Source organism: Aspergillus fijiensis (genome assembly GCF_003184825.1).
Source record: "Aspergillus fijiensis CBS 313.89 unplaced genomic scaffold BO72scaffold_5, whole genome shotgun sequence".
Lineage (NCBI taxonomy): Eukaryota > Fungi > Ascomycota > Eurotiomycetes > Eurotiales > Aspergillaceae > Aspergillus > Aspergillus fijiensis.
Genome location: NW_024468981.1, coordinates 668850 through 686722, shown reverse-complemented (window position 1 = coordinate 686722; position 17873 = coordinate 668850). Strand labels below are relative to the sequence as shown.

Genomic DNA, 17873 nt, shown 5'->3' with positions numbered 1-17873 from the left:
GGCAAACATGATTGCTGACGGACGGCCTGGATTTCAATCGTACCCGAATCGCTCCCCGAGACTTCTCGCCGCTCAGGTCACAGGTGCAGTAGACTATAACTTGACTTGACCATCGGCGCGTCCGAGTCGTCGCCAGTCCGCACGGTGCGGTGGTGAACGCGATCGTCACATGACCGTTGGATATGCCCCCAAGCTTTTTTTATGGTGTACTGTACACTTCTTTAGCCCTAAACTTTTCTCGAGTAGAGTTTCCAAGACCTCAGGGTTCTCTCAACTTCCATACGATTCTCTTTTCCCAACACAAACAGCAAAACTGGGAAGTTTGCAGACGGGCTGGGGTTTGGTAGCAAATGCGGGGTGAGAGGGCCGTTTGTTGCCGATCTTAGCTTCTCAAGGCGCAGCGTCGCTGCGTCAGCACATGGGCGCCGGTCCCGTGACCGACTAACTAACTCAATTTTTCACTAGTCTCACTACTAGTTGTGTAGCTCTCTTGGGAGGCCGGGGAGGCAAAGGTGTGGCGGTGGGTAAGAAGCTGGACCGCAAGCCTTAATTTGACGGCCCAAGTTGCACAGTCGGGTAAGTGAGCGGGCACCATTTTACGCAGACCTGTAGCAGCTAACTCATACAGTAGGTTACTTACTATAGGTGGTCTAATAACACTGAGCCTTCTGGTCACGGGTCACAGCCTGAATTTGGTTTAGCGTCGATTGGCGACCTGCTGTCCCCGTGCGGGTTGCCATAAAGTTCCCCGAGGGCTATTGCCGCTTGATCTCTTCCTGCAAGACATTATTGCCATTGATCTAGATCACCGAGCTCATGGCTACGGACCGTGAGCATTGGACTGATGACCTGTCAAAGGATTGTTGGTAGTACCTAAGGAGCGTTCCTCTACGTGTTAGATAAGGCTAACGTAATTGGCCATTCACTCCGAAATGACAAGGCCTTGTTTGCATAAGAAAGACAAGATATAAAAAAGAGAAAAAAAGATAAAAAAAAAAGTGAGAGATAAGAACATGAACAAACGATGTATCTTGCTCCCTAGGCCCTTGCTCTCGCCCCGATTTCTTCCTCGTCGAGGTCTCTTCTCAATGAACGCAAACCCACTGTATCTTCACGGTCGAAGCTCTCGTGCATCTTCTCTCGCTACCTTCAAACTAACGGTACCAACAATGAACCCAACTCGTGTTCTGTACGAGCCTATTGAAGATTTAGAAAGAATGGAATACTATCAGCACGGTGGCTATCACCCAGTAACAATCGGGATCGTCTCCACGGTCGCTATCGAGTTATCCATAAGTTGGGCATGGGACATACTCGACGATTTGGCTGGCCCGAGATGAGCGATCTCGCATATACGTTGCAGTGAAAGTCTATACGGCAGATTCGAAACCGCCCGAAATTGACGTCATATCGGAACTCTCGAAACCTCCCTTGTTGTCAGACATAGGCAGAACTATGATCCCCTCAATCTTGAATGAATTCAACATTCAAGGCCCAAATGGCGAACAAACACATCTGTTTGGTGACTAAGCCGGCCAGGATGAGTCTTTCTGACGCAAAGAACGGATCTTGGATCAGCCTTTTCCAGCTTGAAGTGGCCCGAGTCTTAGCGGCGCAGCCTGCGATTGCTATCCATTATATTCATTCATGGGGCTTCGTCCATGGAGATCTTCATTGCGGAAACATCCTACTTCAACTGCGTCGTGACTTTGATCAGCTTTCCACAAAACGGCTATACGAGCAGTATGGGGAGCCGCTACTTGAACCAGTCAATCGTCTAGACGGCCAAACGCTCCCACCAGGCGTCCCACAATACGGCGTGTTACTTATCTAGCTTGGGGAAGCAAGTGAGAATATCACACTTCCTGAAGCCAGGATTATCGTTTCAGTCTTTGGTGAGGCATCCTCTCCGGCGCGAGAAATGAAATCCGAGTCTCATACTCCTCTTTCGATCCGCCCTCCGGAGGCTCGGTTTGAGCCCACTAAACCTCTCACTTTTTCATCCGATATCTGGACTCTTGCCTGCACCATCTGGGACATCATTGCCCAAAAACCCATTTTCGAAGGCTTTCTTACCAACGAAGACGATAGACTTGCCAGCAGATTGATGCACTTGGCTTGTTGGCGACTGAATGGTGGGGAAAGTGGGGAGCTCGTCAAGACCACTTCACCGAGCATGGAGAGCCGATCAACCCATCCCGTTCCCCACGTCGGACACTGGAGGATCGCTTTGAATCGAACGTGCAGCGACCACGGATCAAAGAGGGTATGTCACCCTTTGACTCGAGTGAACGAGGTACACTTTCCTCGATGTTGCGCTCGATGCTTCCTTTTCGGCCGGAGGATTGTCCTTCTGCTCGATAGGTTCTGGAGTCGGAGTGGATGGTAAAATGGGCTCTGCCTGAGTACGAAAAGATACGCAGCACTCATAAGAAGAGTTTGCGGGCCTAAATGATGTTTTTTCTCGCCTGCATTCCATCTCGTGTTCTCGTGTTCAACCATCCTCGGCACACTGATGCTCTGTTTTCCACATTCGGCATCAATGAATACACGAAGAATCGAACTAGGCCGTCGGGTTCGAGCTCTTTTGGTCCGTCGCTCGGAACGTCTGAGTCCAGAATTGGCACATTGTGGGAGAATTTGCGTTTCACTGATCCCGCGTCAGGGAAAGCTACCTACCTACTTTGTGGCTATCATTCGCGTTACTGCTACATTTCCGACTGTGTGCCATAGCCGGAGTCATATTCCGATCCGAACACCGCAAACAAACCAACAGGTAACTTACTCAGTAGGTACGGTGATTAGGTAACCTAGTCGCTGCTTAGCTTCACCGCTTTCGAATATCCACTACAGTTTACCCTACCTGGTACTAACTAATATTCATGCCCATGGTGATATGCTTTTCTCCCTTGTCGGTTGTCCGAGACCACTTTGCATTTCTGTTTGATCGCAATCTGCAGAGCCTCGGCTTTCTTTTCAACCTGTGGAATGTCTATACCACTCGATAGTAAATCCAAATTGCTCTGGCTCTCCTGATGCAAGCATCTGAGGAAGCCCGCATTTCTCCAGGTTCTGGCAGAAGGTCTTTTTGGAAGAGATATCCGCTAAGTTGTTTTGAGTCTTTTGACCCATGCCACCACGGCTATGACTAGCCACTTCAGGCTTAGTTGTTTGGCTGGTGCGACCGAGCACAAACCCCCACCAAGATCGGAAACGTTTCCAAAGCCCACGAACAATGCACCCCATAACCATACGCCATCGCGGTGTGCATGGGTTTTTGGCTTCGGTCTCTCTGCGGTTATTTCTTCCATGCAAGAGCGTCTCTGTGGATGCGGCCAACTCCCCAATCGTAGCATACTTGTTATGTCAACATTTGCTGATGATCTTGTCCGGCAACGGATCACCATCCAAGTTTTTCCGACAGCCCCATGAGCCTCACATCAACAATGTTGGCTACGTTTCGAAGATCAGGACATAGGTTAGCCTCACCCTTAGTATGATTCGCTGTGTTCTGCGGCTTGATCTAGATTTTCGCCTGCTCCTCTGTACTTAGATGCAATTTCTGTGCCTTTTCCAATGTAACTGGCCGGATGGTGTAGTTGGTTATCACGTATCGTTAACACCGATAAGGTCCTGGGATCGAGCCCCAGTCTGGTCATTTTTTTGCCGCTTTTTAGTCTTCCCACCGCGAAAATCGTTCAACATCTAGTTTATAGAACTAACGTAACACAATAAATAGTTCAACGAGCGTCTTCCTATTCAGTCTGTATTTAGCTTTTTACGTGCCGTGAAGTCCCATGGTAGTCAGCAGTTCCACCATGCACCCAGAACATGGAACCAGTGCTTGACCCCTTATATATTTGGAGGCAACTGGCCAGTGAATGACACAACAATCCACTTCCACCAGCAACGAGTCACTTCAAAAACGTCCAAAGATTATTCAAGGATTCTGCAAGAGTGGGATGTGCAAAGATGCCATCTTGCAACTTCTCATACGACAAGTTCCCCGCCATGGCCATCTGCACGACACTCATCAGCTCCCCGCCCTCGACCCCCAAGCATGAGAATCCCAGGATGAGCTTGCTCTCTCCATCAACGACCGCCTTCATGGCTCCTCTGACCTCGTCAATCTCCAAGGCCCGTGCTACATAGCTCATCGGCATCAGCGCAGTGAGGATCCTTTTGCCGGGGTATTTTTCTCGTGCCTCATGCTCGTGCAATCCCACATGCGCGAACTGAGGATCAGTGAACGCCACATAGGGTACCAACCGCCCTCTCGTCGACTGTTTCGCCGCTGGCGGGTGGGTTACTAAGAGACTTGACTTGAGGATCCGGAAGTCGTCGTAAGAGACATGCGTGAACGCGGGAGGGCCTTTGACATCACCCAGCGCATAGATGGAAGGCACAGATGTCTCCAAAAATTCGTTGGTGGCGATATAGCCCTTTTTGTCGATCTTAACACCTGCGGCATCTAGATTTAGCTGTTCAGTGTTCGGTACGCGCCCAGCCGCGAAGAGGATATGCGTGACGCCGCTTAAGACTCGGTCACCTTGCTTGGACCTGATCGAAACATCAAAGCCCTCGTCGGTGACCGGCTGAAGACGAACGGGCGTCGTCTCCAGCAGAACGTCCATGCCATCTTCCCGAAAGACATCGAGCAGCAGCCTGGCCAGCTCCGGATCCTCGCGCAGCAACAGCTGCGTCCCGCGATGGAGGATGGTAACCCTAGCCCCGAGTCTCCGAAACAGCTGCCCGAACTCGACCCCAATATACCCGCCACCAACCACCACCAAATGCTCGGGGACGCGATCCAACTCCATGACCGAGGTCGAATCCAAGACCCGGTCCCCCGGAATCGCATCAAGATTCTCAATCTGCGGAACCGACGGCCGACACCCGGTGTTAATCACAATCGTCCCGCCGGTAACCATTTTGCTGCTGCCATCCCGCATCGCCACCGCCAGCGTCCTCCCATCCACGAAGCTCGCCTCCCCCATCAACACATCGACCCCAGCCGCCTCCAATCGACGTTCTCCTCCGCTGCGGAACGACTCCACGATCTCCCGCTTCCGCTGCCGGACCCGCTCCATCTCAATCACAATAGGATTCTGGCTCTGGTCCTGGTCCCTTTCGTCTGTGTCGCTCCGCGACAACCCCGGCACATGCACCCCGTACCCCGGACCCCGGCGCGTCAGCTCCGCGACCCTGCCAGACGCGATCATGGTCTTCGTGGGTGTGCACCCCTCGTTGACGCAGCAGCCGCCGACGTGGGCGCGTTCGATCAGGGCGGTTTTGTGCTGGGCCTCGGCCAAGGCCTTGGCGAGGGGCGTGCCGCCCTGGCCGGAGCCGATGATGATGGCGTCGTAGTGCGTGGGTGCTGCGACGGTGGCCATTTTTCTGGTGAGCAGGCGCTGCCGTTGCAGGGTGGAGCGAACGATGGAGCGGACAGACATTGTTCGAGAGGTCGTACGCATTTATCTGACATCTTCGCGGTGCGGGGTAACCCGCAGAAGGGATGAAGAATGCTTATCTGTGGTCGCGGACGACGGATGTGCTCGTGTTCGGGAAACTTAATTTTTTTTTGTTTCTTTGGCCAGGTCAGAGTCGCGTCTGAAAGGGAGGGAGATCTGTGGTGGGAATGTGGCGACGTCATGGAGACGCAGCTCTCGTTTGTGAGAGCTGAAGTGGACGGGGTGGGTGAAGGCTGAAGGGCTTGGGTGGTTCGGAAGGTCCCGGCACTCTTACCAGCACCGATCACAACTTTATACATGAGGTATCTTTTTAAACTTAGAAGCTATGTCCACAGCCCACAGGAGTTGTCATTCGTGAATTAGGGGACTGTACGGAGGACTTAAAATTATTTACATTGAGTGTGTTCCACTACTTCCCAAGAGCAATGGGTGCCCATGCTACCTACCCACCACCACGGTACGACCCACTTAGGGCAGGGTGAAGGCCGTCTTCGTCTCAATGTGAACCAGCTGATCCTGGCGAACCGGGACGGTGAGACCGGTCGAGGTGGAGGTGTAGGTGACAGTGCCATTGGCGACGAAGTCTCCGGCCGAGGTGTAGTAGCCATATTCAACGGCGCTGATGCCGTAGGTGGACAGGCCGGCGACGGTGAAGGTGGAGTTGCGCGTACTGGCCAGGAGCAGAGTCTGGTCGCTGCGGAGGATGCCAATGCCCACGCCGCCAGTAGAGGCGGGGCTGTAGCTGACGGTAAAGTCCCCGATGCTGCGCTGGTCAAGGGTGCTGTTGCTGAAGGGGTTGAAGTAGACGAGGCGGGTGCCGCCGGCGCCGGCGGGCAGCTTGGTCGAGAGGTCCAGCGCGAGTGCCTTGAGTAGCTTGTTGGTTGCGATCACATCGGCGACGTAGGAGCTGCGCGGGACCGGGGTAAAGTCCCGCGTGGTGGTGCTCTTGGGGTAGTATAGGCCATAGTTGTCCGGGCCCATGTACTCGTAGACGTTGTAGAAGGCGCCGCCCGCCAGCGAGGCCATCAGCAGGGACTCGGCGGAGGAGGTGGCACCCGAGTTCTCCATGACCATGGGCAGATTGGACCCGCTGGCCCAATTCTCGTCTGAGCCGCCGATGGCAACGGTCTCATGGCCGTAGGCGTACAGCACCGACGTCGAGGTCGAGTAGGGGTCGAGGCCGACGAAGTCGAGGCTGGTGCCCGTCGTCAACCGCTGGGCCTCGTTGTAGTCGATCGACTTCTCCTCGGCGGTGGTGAAGGTGTTCAGCCGCGTCCACACGGGATAATTCGACTCCTTGACCCCGTTGGCCAGGTTGACCGAGTACTCCCACTCGGTGCGTGCGACGAAGGCGGCCTGGGAGGAGAAGTTGCCGTAGGCGCCCCAGGTGAGCGGGTTGTGGTAGACGGTGTCCCCCACGCCATGAATGTGCGTCACTGAATTCTCGTTAGCCACGTCCACTCCCACCAGCGTCTTCAGGTCCCCGTTGGCCGCGTTGTACTCGGCCACGTGGTTGAGGAGCGTCTTGAGCGCCGTTTTCTCCAGCGCCCGCAGCGCGAGGTCGTTCTTGTCGGTCAGGTACCAGTACACTCCCTGGCCGTAACCCTGCATCTTGAGCATCGCCGGCACCACCGTGCCGTCCGACTGCACCTTCTGGACAAGTACGTGTCGGTAGACGAAGTACGGGACACGGAAGTCCACCGTGGCGCTGGTCGTGTCGGAGCCGAACCAAAGGAACTCCATCTTGAGACCCGCGGCGCCCGCCCAGTCAAGCACGTTGTCAACGTGATCGAAGTTCCAGCTATCGCTGCTCGAGAGCCAGAGCTCCGGTGGGTACGTCCCACGCACGCCGTCGAGGGTGGCTCCGTTGGTCACGGCGGTGTCGTTCACTTGCGGCTGTAGGATGAAGCTAGCGATGCCGTCGGGGCAGTGATTGACGATGAAATCAGAGGCGTCGAAATCATAGTACGAGGCTTCGTTGATCGGGTCCCACGAGGGGTTGCTGGCAGTCAACCAGTAGTCGGTGCCGTTCGTGCCCTGGACCTGAATGCCATCATGGTTGGGGGCGTTGCTCCAGGTTAGGGTGTCGGCAGACCAAGTGTTGTTGGTGATGCCGTAGAGGTTGGCCGAGAAGGCCACATCGCCATCGGGAGCGGCATTGACGTAAACACGCACCTTGACCGCATCGATCTGGTCCAGCGTATACGCCGTGAAATCGAACTTGAGGTAGGTCAGCTCCTGCTGCGACGCGTCGCTGGCGTTGTAGCCGATCTCGTGCGAGGCCTCGTCAGCGTAATTGGTGGCCGTGTAGCTGCCGCCCCGGATGTAGGTCGACTCGGTGGCATTGTAGTAGGTGTCTGGCTGGATGTCCCACCAGGTGATCTGCGAGTTCACCACGGTGAATCCGTCGTTGGCGACACGCTGAAAGAAAGGGCTGATCTGCGCATCCGTCATGTTCCACTGGCTCTTCATCTTATCGACGCGCAGCTGCACCCCGTTGTAAAAAAATGGCTTGCCGTTGACATTGAGCACAATTCGATCATACTCCGTCCGGCTGGTATCAACATAGGAAATCGGATCCACGGTGGGGAAAGACGGGGTGAGGTCCGGGTCGATGTAGGCCGTCGCGGCGTAGGCAGACCCGGAAAATAAGGCCGTCAGGAAGGCGGCGGCTGCAGGCAAATATGCCATAGTGATAGAGAATGAGCGACGAAGGATTGAACAAAGCGATGCTTGTTCAACATGCTAGACCGAGGTGAAGGGCTGCTGCATGAAGCCCGGCTTTATAGTCGGAAATGCCATAGTGTAATAGTCCTATTGTGATCCCCTTCCCCCTTGCGATATCTACAGAATAAAATCACACCAGCACGGGGAAATATGCGGGGTCATACACATATTCCTCATATTTTCCCCGGGTTTCTTTGGCGGTTCGCCCCGCTATAGGGCCTGGCAGTTATCCCCGATGATGGAGACTCACTTCCGAGGCTAATGAATGACTAAAAATCTTAACGAGGCTAAAGACCCACTGGCATGCGTATGTAGATTGAATAAATCAAAATAGCCGACCCGTGTCCGCCAATTATCCGTTTCCCGTCAATTAATAGATTATTACTCCATTCCAAATATCCGGCGGCATTCCATCCGAGGGTATTCGGATAATCAGACATTCTCCCTGCCAGCTCTACCTTCCTCGCTGTACAGTATTTGCCGTTTTTCTGTCCTGTACCACACTCCAGATTCTGATTGAAGCCGAATATGCGACAGATTGGCACCGAACTTATGGATTCTGGACGGATTAATCCATCGATTCTCGATGGAGATAGCCCTGGCTCTGCTTCTGGTCCCACGCCGGCGAGAACGAGTGGCGCGCTGTCTCGGCGACTGCGAGCTTCGCGTGCTTGCGAACACTGCAAGAAGTTAGTACGCTCTGATATTCGTGCATTCTGTGTCTCTGTTTTGACCCAACTGCATGTCTGATCAAATGCACGGCACTGCAGGAGGAAGATCCGATGTACCGGCACCAAGCCATGCCCGCACTGCATCCGAGACCACACGAGCTGCATCTTTGCTGCTCCGCACAAACGGGGACGGAAACCCCGAGCGGAGATGGCGACGACACCCATCTCCTTGAGCAATGACCAGCATACAATCGATGAAGCAGTCGAGACCCACCCCGGCTCGGAAGTCAGAGATCGCCAGACTGACCTACCGTCGTCGCCAGGCCTCTTCGACCTGGCCGGGGCGAACGCTCGGGTAAACGCAGCGAGGGAGCCCGCATCCCACGCATCACTGGAAGGTATCAATGATCTCGAGGGCCACTATGTTGGTCCGGCCTCGGGGGTCTCCTTCCTGGCCTGTGTCCGGGAGCGCCTCCGGTCCAGCGAGGGCTCGCAATCCGCCTTCACCTTTGGCGATGCGCCGCTGCCGGAGTACGACGACGCCACGCCCTCCGTCATGCTCTCTGTCAAGGAGAGCACCATCCTGTTCCGGCGGTTCTTCGACTTCACCGTGCCGATCGATCGGATGGTGCACCAGCCGATGGTCGAGGAGTGGCTCTGCGAGTTCCACGAGACGATGGGCTCCATGCGACATGCCGTGGATGCCCCCGCCCGGCGCGCCGTCCTCTGGATGATCTTTGCGATGGCGCAGGAGCATCTCAACCAAGATCCGCTCCCGAACGGTGAGGACAGAAGGTTCGTATCCACATACGCACCATTCTTGTTGCGAGCTCATGGTTGTTCTAGACTGACAGAGGCCGAAAATTAGTATTCGGTACTTCCTCGCCGCCGACTATCAGCTCGCCAGGGAACGGGCGACCGTCTGCCTGGCCAGCGTGCAGGCGCGTCTCTACCAATGCTTCTGGCTGCTGGCCCGGTCCCGAGTCAACCATTGCTGGAGTCTATTCGGCACGACTGCCCGCCTGGCGCTGGCGTTAGGGCTGCACCGGAAGCGCATCATCAACCCCCCCGCGGATAGTCCGGCAAGTCGCATCACTCTTGACTGCCGCCGCCGCACCTTCTGGACTGCTTACTGCCTGGACATCCACCTCTGCCTGACGCTGGGCCGACCGCGCATCTTCCACGACGAAGACATCGATCAGGAGCTGCCCGCGGACCACAGTCTCGTTGACGAGCCCGTCGACCTCCAATTCACGGTGCCCACGGGCTACTCGGTGATGATGGCGCCAGTCCTATACTACCGGTAGGATATACCACCACCCATCGCCCCCCGTGGCCTCCGGGTATTGAAACTCAAGGCGCTGTTGCATCTTTGAGCTGAGCTGATGGTTCTGAGCAGACTTCATCGGGTCCTCGGACTAATCCTGCGCCACCTCTATGCAATCCGCCCCATCGCCTTGGCTGACCAATGCCGCCTGGCCAAAGAGTTTTCGGATCGGCTGTCGCAGTGGCGCCACAGCTTGCCGGGCTTTTTGCAGTTGCACAGCGGGAGCACGGCGCCGCAGCTGCCCATCCTGCAACGACAGCGAGACGTCCTGAACCTGACCTACTGGCACGCCGTCATCCTCACCAACCGACCGCTGCTGCTGACGAATTTCGTGACCGGGCGGGACGGCGGTGGTGGTGGCGTGGTGGTGAACGATGGCATCAGCAAGTGCTTGCAGGCGGCGCTGTGCATCGCCGACCGTATCTATCACATGTTTCAGACCAGTTCAATGTATCGATCGTTCTGGGTAGGTTGGTCCTTCCTTCGCAATGGAGAGATTATCTCATGTACGGCCGGAAGCTGATCGGTCTTATCTAGGCAACCTGCTACTATGCCTTCACGGCCGCGACGGTGCTATTCGTCCACACGATCCAGCAGGCGGCTGCCCCGGTCGAGATCTACTATCAGCACCTTAACGCGGCGACACGATGCTGCGAACAGCTGACGCGGTTTGTGCACGACAGCCCCTTGGTGGCCCAGTACGTGGCGGTGCTGGAGGAGCTCCGTCAGGAAGGGTTGCGCTTGATCGAGCGTTACGCCAACAATAACGCCCCGCAGAGGGTCCCCGTTGCGCCCGACCCGGTGGAAATGACCATCGCCGACTACGCCATGCTACTTGGGATCTCAGTTCCGTGCCTCGAGGCCTTTGACGCTGGGGAGCTCAGCAGCGGTCCTGCCGCCGAGTCGGCAAGCTGGATGGAGTTCGATACCCTGGTGAGCCCCCCGCTTCCGTTTCGTGCACCCGCCATTCGCAACCTTAACAGCTAGAATCTTTAGAATTTCCCGGGCGTCATGCACACCAATTCTTTCCGAGGTTCGATTTAGGATGCGACTGTTATGGTCGGTGACTGTTGTGCCTCTGTTCATATGTCTTGTCCTGCGTCTAATTCGCGATGTAAAGTTGGATGTCTCAAACGTGTCTTCTCCACAGCCTCAGATCTCATGCTTGGACTGGACATTTTTTTGTCTACTCACGTAGAGACTGTAAAACTGCTCCTATAGAACGGGCTCTTGTTCACACAAATCAAACATCGGCCATTTACCATTACGCTCTCAGTTATCCCACGAGTACCTCCAGCACAAAGAACGCGTAAAGAAAAGGATGGTACAGAGTAGCTCCAGCCACCAGCCCTTCTCACCATCTGCGCAGACCGAAGTCGAACGTTCCCGATCGACCTGACCTCCACTTTCCCGATGCTCGCATTCGCTATTCCCTACACTTCGGGATAGATGTAGGTGCCATTGGCGATAGCGGCCACGATCTCCGCGTTGGGCACGGTATAGTCGGCCAGATTGCCGGCCAGCGAGGTGGTGGTCAGCAACAGCCAGCTCACCATGTTGCCGAAAACGACGCTGCCAACCGGGTTCAGGTGGGTATAGTCGGTGGAGATCCGGTTGTAGCTGGCCGCGTCCGTGGCCCCGATGGCGTCCAGGTACACGGTGCTGGCCTCATTCAGGTCGATATAGTCGACGGCGATGGACTCCGCGACGCTGATGGTGATGTTGCGCTGGGTGGCCAGGTCCTCAATCACCGTTCCTGTGGTGGAGTTGAAGGTGCGGCGGGAGATGGGAGTCACTAGGATCTGGGCACCGGGGGAAGAAATGAATGTGGGTTAGTTGGTCCTTGTCATAATGCCAATGTCTGAGGGGTGACGGTATGATGTGGATGTCTTCACGTACCGGGATTCCTCCAGCGGTGACTACCGCCTCCGCCATGGTCTGCAGGTTCGTGGCATAGTCTTCGAGGGTGACCCCCGAGGTGTTCTTCTGATCGTTGTGGCCGAACTAGATTATACGAGATAGATGTCCGTCAGAGATGGCCATGACCGCTACTTATTTGATTGTTGGGAGTGGGCCCTTGCTTACCTGAATGGTCACGTAGGGCTGATAGGAGACCTTACTGCGGGTGACGGCATCGATGACATTCGCCCAGGCGCCCCCCGCCACAAAGCTCGCGGTTGTGTCCCCGTTATACCCCAGGTCAGTGCCAATGGCACCATCGGTGAGCGTGGCCAGGAATCCCACTCCCCACCCACCACCCCCAGAGGACTGCGCCGCGGTGGTCGAGTCACCTGCCAAGTAAAATGCGGCCGGTTTGGTTGCCAGAGCCGGGGCCACACTGGCCAAGAGGGCTAGCGTCCTCGAGATCATCATTTTGACTGGAGCCGGATAATGACTGAATTGATGGACGACTTCTGCTGCGAGGTCTGCTTTGTTGATTCTTGGGTCGGAGCCCAGGAACTCTTGGCTTTGCCTTTATATTGGCCATCGACCCTCTAGCCGTGCGATCTGCATATGTCTGTATAGTATAACCCCGCTTCTGAAGACAAAGAATCCGCGAATGATGTGCGCGGGAGATGGTTCTCCTTCATTATGTCCATGCAAGTTCGAACAGATCACAGAATATGGTCATTTGTCATTATTGCTGGGTGAAGCAGGTGAGAACCGTCGACTGCTTCTCCCCTGCCCAGGAATTTACCCGCTTGCCCCGCCCCCGCATCATCCGGCAATTTGAAATCATCCGGCTGATGTACTGCCTTCCCCCTCCTCGAATATGCATACGACCTTATTAAATGCCACCAATCATGAGAGAGATGGAAAAACATGACCTCGGCTGTATATATGTCAAGGCATTTGGCTCGAAGAGAAGGAGTGCCTTTATGTCTTTGTCTACTCGTTCCGTCCGCGTCCCGAATTTTTGCAACATGACACGAACAGCATCTTCGTCGCCCAAAAGGCGATATGCCCTCGTGGGCACCGGGGGCCGTGCCGGAATGTTCTACACCAGTCTGGCCCGCGAATTCAGCGAGACCAGTGAGCTGGTGGCCCTGTGCGACACCAACCAGACCCGGCTCAACTACGCCCGCTCCAAGGTCGAGAGCCTCGGAGGAGGGGTAGTGCCAACCTATCTGGCCGCCGACTTCGACCGGATGGTGGCAGAAACGCGACCAGACGAGATCATCGTCACGACCATCGACCGCACGCACCACACATACATCGTGCGGGCCATGGAGCTGGGCTGCAATGTGGTGACGGAGAAGCCGATGACGATCGACGCGCCGCGATGCCGGGAGATCTTCGACGCGGTGGAGCGGACGCAGCGGAAGGTGCGCGTTACCTTCAACTATCGATATGCGCCGCATAACAGCAAGATATTCGAGGTCCTTCGGTCCGGAGCCATCGGCACAGTAACGAGTGTGCATTTCGAGTGGATGCTGAATACCCAGCACGGCGCCGACTACTTCCGGCGCTGGCACCGCGACGCCCGGAACAGCGGCGGCCTGCTGATCCACAAGTCCACCCACCACTTCGACCTGGTCAATTGGTGGCTGCAGTCGCGCCCGGCCACCGTCTTTGCGCAGGGCGACCTGCGCTTCTACGGCAAGGAGAACGCGGAGAGTCGCGGGGTGCGCCAGTTCTACACCCGCGCCCACGGCAGCCCCGCCGCCCAGGACGACCCCTTCGCCCTCCACCTCGACCGCAACCCTACTCTCAAGGCCCTCTACCTCGACGCCGAGCACGAGGACTCCTACTACCGCGACCAGAGCGTCTTCAGCGACGGCATCAGCATCGAGGATACAATGAATGTGATCGTCCGCTACGAGAACCGTGCCGTCCTGACCTACTCCCTGACGGCCTACGCCCCCTGGGAAGGCTTCCGCGTCAGCTTCAACGGGACCGGCGGGCGACTCGAGGCCGAGGTGGTCGAGAGCAGCTACGTCAACTCCGGGGGCGAGCAGGCCCAAGAGGGTGCGGCGGAGCGCATCACCCTGCTGCTGCGCCCGCTGTTCGAGCCGCCACGGGAGATCGAGGTCAAGCAGACGGCGGGTGGGCATGGCGGAGGGGATACCCTCATGCTCCGGGAGCTATTCGGCGGTGGCACTTCGGAGCAGGATGACTTCAAGCGCGCAGCGAACCATGTCAACGGCGCTGCCTCCATCCTGACCGGCATGGCGGCGAACCGCGCCATTCGCACCGGGCAGGTCGTCCACGTCGCCGACCTTCTCACGCTGCCCTAGGTCCATTTAGCTAGTTAGATAGATGGTAGATTTCAATCTGCGATTTAATATGATTTAATCTTTTTCTTCGCGATGTGCATTGGTGTATTTACAGTAAACTCTCGTAAGCTACTGGACGTGCACATAGACCACAACTTGGTTCGAAGGCGTTGTGATAGACATACAGCCAATCATAATAGTGTCACCATTTCCCAGCTTCTCTCTCTCGCTTCCACCAATGTCAATACGCGAGATGCTTCTGGTGCTGGTTTCCAGCTAACACAACGCCATGCCCTAACTGGGCAGACAAATCCGTACCGGATGAGTGGGGAAGCCACGCCAAGAGACACCCAGCGGAATGCGGGGAAGTCGTGGGCAAGCGGATAATTTGGACGGAAGAAATGCGAACGGCTGAAACGGAAGAAAGGTCGTGGAAAGTACTGTACAATACGCTACAACGATAACGGTGGACTTAAATCTCTGGAGGCGAAATACCGCCGCGGATGTGTGGGGTACCCCAACCCCAGTCATGCCATCAAGTCTTGCGTAACCGATTTCAATTCCTTGCGTCGCAGTGCAACGCGCTTGTGAATCATTTATTTGAATTATGTATTGCAATCTTAGGGCAAGGTCAGCTCGTTCTTTTGCCCATTCACTCCCCCGGAATTCCCCATTGGTGCGAAAGGTAGCTTCGTCCTATGTGGCGTCTAGGTAGACTTCAAGCCTCCCTCTGTCATGCCTCCGCATTCTTTCTGTCCCCGTGATCAGACACGGAGCCATCTCTGCAGTCTGGCGCCGTCGAAGGAACGACAGGGATATAAGACCCTTTCCTCCGATTCAGTATTTTCTCGTACCTTAGCTCAACCGTTCGTCTGGCTAGCTACCGAGGTACAAAGATCCCTACGCTGCCAGGTTGGAATTGCAGGACCCCTTTCCCTCATTCCATCTCACCAACCCCAGCACCATCGTCAGCCACCATGGCGGCGCACAACAATGATGAAATCTCCCCGATCGAGCCTCCGACATACACGGCAAGCTCCAATGCTGTTCAGTTCCTGGCCAACCGGGCCGCGGAGGAGGTCGAATTCACTCCTGAGGAGGAAAAGGCAGTGGTGCGGCGGATTGACAAGCGGGTGCTGGTGATCATCCTGTGGGCGTATTTCTTCCAGCAGCTGGACAAGAGCTCCCTGAGGTAGGTGCCTTGATGTTTCAATGCGCAGGTGTCGCGAGCTGCCGCTGAATCTTTCTTCAGTTACGTCTCCATCTTCGGCCTCACGACCGACGCCCACCTGCACGGCCGGCAGTACTCCTGGCTGGGGTCGATCCTGTATCTAGCGGAGCTGGTAATGCAGCCGCTCGCGGCGCTGGCCCTGGTCAAGCTTCCAACGGGGAAGGTACTAGCCGCGGCGATCTTCTTCTGGGGGTCCGCGCTGTCCATCATGTCGGCATGCACCGACTTCAAGTCGCTGCTGGGGATGCGATTTGTGCTGGGCGCCTTTGAGGCGCTCATCGCCCCCTCCTGCGTGGCGATCACCCAGATGTGGTGGCGGCGGCGCGAGCAGACGCTGCGCACCAGCTACTGGAACGCGATGAACGGCGTCACCTCGATCGTGGGCAGCCTCCTCACCTACGGGCTTGGCCACATCCAGCACGGCTCCATGTATCGCTACCAGACCATCTTCCTCTTCTGCGGCCTGCTGACCGTCGCCTACTCCGCCGTGGTCCTCTGGCTGATGCCCGACTCCCCCATGGAGGCCAAGTATCTCACCATGCGGGAACGGATCATCGCCACGGAGCGGCTGCGCGCCAACCAGATGGGGATCGCGACACGACAGTGGCGCTGGGAGCACGTGTGGGAGACGGCCCTGGACCTGAAGACATGGGGCTGGTTCCTCGCCATCATCACCATCTCGTGAGTAACCCCTGTTTCCCGCCCCGTGAGACATCCCAATCCTGACGTTGTGATGCAGCATCGCCAGCGGCGGCATCGGGACCTTCGGCTCCCTGATCGTCAGCTCCTTCGGCTTCGGCAGCTTCGAGACCATCCTCTTCAACATCCCCTTCGGAGTCATCCAGGTGCTCTCGATCCTGGGCACGGGCTGGGTGGCCACGCGGATCCGGTCCAAGGGTTGGACCATCGCCGGCATCAGCGTCCTGCCCACCGTGGGCACGGTCCTGATGCTCACCGTGCCGCGCGAGCAGAAAGGCGTGCTGCTGTTCGGATACTACCTGGTATGTCTCTCGCAGCGCTGGACCTTCCAAAACCATTCTTTGAAGCCGAGAAAAATCACTGATACGTCCACCGATACGTCCAACAACAGGTCTCCACCCTAGCAGCCATCACCCCGCTCATCTACGCGTGGCAGGCCCAGAATACCGGCGGGGACACCAAGAAGAAGTGCACCTCGGGCGTGGTGTTCGTGGGCATGTGCGCCGGCAACGTCATCGGCCCGCTGCTGTACTCGACCAACGAGGCCCCGCTGTACCGCACCGGTCTCATCGCCAACCTGGTCATGTTCGTGACCGTGGGCGTGGTGTCTGCGTACGTCCCCCCTCTCTTTCCCCGGCACCCTTGTGTCTCCCGTGGCTTCTCGAGCTGACTGAGAATCAGCTTGATCCCCTTCTACCTCATGTACCTCAATAAGCAACACGCGAGCAAGCGTCGTGAGCTCGGCAAGGGAGACCCGGTCCCCGACGGGGCCGCCGCCGCCCCCGCGCACGAGGAGCAGCTCAAGGGCGACGCCGTCCAGCTCGAGCAGGTCCACGACTACCGCCAGGAAATCGACCAGGATAACGGTTTGCATGACGTGACGGATCGGATGAATGAGGATTTTGTCTACGTGTACTGATAGGCGCCTGCGGTAGACGAAGGGACTTGGTTGCGGGCGCCTGGTGTCGATGGGATGAGGGGGGATTTGATTGAAGGTTTGAGATGCCGTGTGGGCTTAGTTCAACCAACGTATAAAATGTATAGTTCTCGAGACAGGGCTCGTATATGCAAGTTTCAGACTGAGGCTTCTGAACCTGGACTGAATCGAACAACAACCACTTCATGGCAATGGATGGAGGCCTGATACATCCCTTGCATCGATCGCCGAGCCGGGGGTTGGGCGTGTTGAGGAGAAACGATATGTATGCTGCAGACGAAAAGTAGATCGTTTTCGGGGTAAAGAATAGGTGGAAGGTCCAAGATGTACTGCCCACCGGTGCGTGTGACGGAAGGCTTCTTTTCTTCTCTAATCTGAGATTCTCGTCAGTTGGGCATCGACGAAATCTTTTTGTCTTAGGTCCTTACAAGAAGTAAAGTGAATGACACAACGGGTTGAATGGGACTTGTCTTCAACAGGTGCGGTTTTAGAAATATCCTACCAAGATGACATGAATCAATGTTCGAGCTATACGGAGCAGATGTCCATTCACTCGAGTGGCTCGGCAACTCCCTCTTTTGCGACTGGCTTCT

General features: G+C 56.2%; 7 protein-coding genes and 1 non-coding gene across 8 annotated transcripts; 5 read left to right on the top strand and 3 right to left on the bottom strand.

The window, feature by feature from the left end:
* Nucleotides 1-1169: 1169 nt before the first annotated feature.
* BO72DRAFT_465438 (kinase-like protein) lies at nucleotides 1170-2364 on the top strand (the record flags this gene model as incomplete). Its single annotated transcript, XM_040946712.1, has 5 exons — nucleotides 1170-1236; nucleotides 1298-1436; nucleotides 1540-1804; nucleotides 1835-2120; nucleotides 2162-2364. The coding sequence occupies 5 exons, from the start codon at nucleotides 1170-1172 to the stop codon at nucleotides 2362-2364; spliced, it is 960 nt and encodes a 319-aa protein (XP_040805580.1).
* A 1220-nt stretch (nucleotides 2365-3584) lies between these two features.
* BO72DRAFT_t41 lies at nucleotides 3585-3658 on the top strand. The gene has a single exon. It is a non-coding gene; the product is annotated as a tRNA-Val (tRNA).
* Nucleotides 3659-3787: 129 nt separating this feature from the next.
* BO72DRAFT_444546 (mercuric reductase) lies at nucleotides 3788-5684 on the bottom strand. Its single transcript, XM_040943841.1, has one exon. The coding sequence runs from the start codon at nucleotides 5451-5453 to the stop codon at nucleotides 3915-3917; it is 1539 nt and encodes a 512-aa protein (XP_040805579.1). The 5' UTR covers nucleotides 5454-5684; the 3' UTR covers nucleotides 3788-3914.
* Nucleotides 5685-5939: 255 nt separating this feature from the next.
* On the bottom strand, nucleotides 5940-8162 carry BO72DRAFT_516588 (uncharacterized protein; the record flags this gene model as incomplete). Its single annotated transcript, XM_040949595.1, has 1 exon — nucleotides 5940-8162. The coding sequence occupies one exon, from the start codon at nucleotides 8160-8162 to the stop codon at nucleotides 5940-5942; it is 2223 nt and encodes a 740-aa protein (XP_040805578.1).
* Nucleotides 8163-8963: 801 nt separating this feature from the next.
* BO72DRAFT_337529 (fungal specific transcription factor domain-containing protein) lies at nucleotides 8964-10937 on the top strand (the record flags this gene model as incomplete). Its single annotated transcript, XM_040940568.1, has 4 exons — nucleotides 8964-9664; nucleotides 9738-10172; nucleotides 10269-10662; nucleotides 10734-10937. Coding segments are annotated over 4 exons (1734 nt in total), but the record flags the coding sequence as incomplete, so codon positions are not given.
* A 692-nt stretch (nucleotides 10938-11629) lies between these two features.
* On the bottom strand, nucleotides 11630-12569 carry BO72DRAFT_516585 (SGNH hydrolase; the record flags this gene model as incomplete). The annotated part of the gene is made up of 3 exons (XM_040949594.1): nucleotides 11630-11998; nucleotides 12096-12200; nucleotides 12282-12569. The coding sequence occupies 3 exons, from the start codon at nucleotides 12567-12569 to the stop codon at nucleotides 11630-11632; spliced, it is 762 nt and encodes a 253-aa protein (XP_040805576.1).
* A 551-nt stretch (nucleotides 12570-13120) lies between these two features.
* Nucleotides 13121-14434, top strand: BO72DRAFT_474677 (Gfo/Idh/MocA family protein; the record flags this gene model as incomplete). The annotated part of the gene is made up of 1 exon (XM_040947284.1): nucleotides 13121-14434. One exon carries the CDS (start codon nucleotides 13121-13123, stop codon nucleotides 14432-14434), a length of 1314 nt encoding a protein of 437 aa, XP_040805575.1.
* Nucleotides 14435-15390: 956 nt separating this feature from the next.
* BO72DRAFT_516580 (putative MFS transporter) lies at nucleotides 15391-17262 on the top strand (the record flags this gene model as incomplete). Its single annotated transcript, XM_040949593.1, has 5 exons — nucleotides 15391-15605; nucleotides 15666-16325; nucleotides 16384-16645; nucleotides 16735-16955; nucleotides 17025-17262. 5 exons carry the CDS (start codon nucleotides 15391-15393, stop codon nucleotides 17260-17262), a joined length of 1596 nt encoding a protein of 531 aa, XP_040805574.1.
* Nucleotides 17263-17873: the final 611 nt, after the last annotated feature.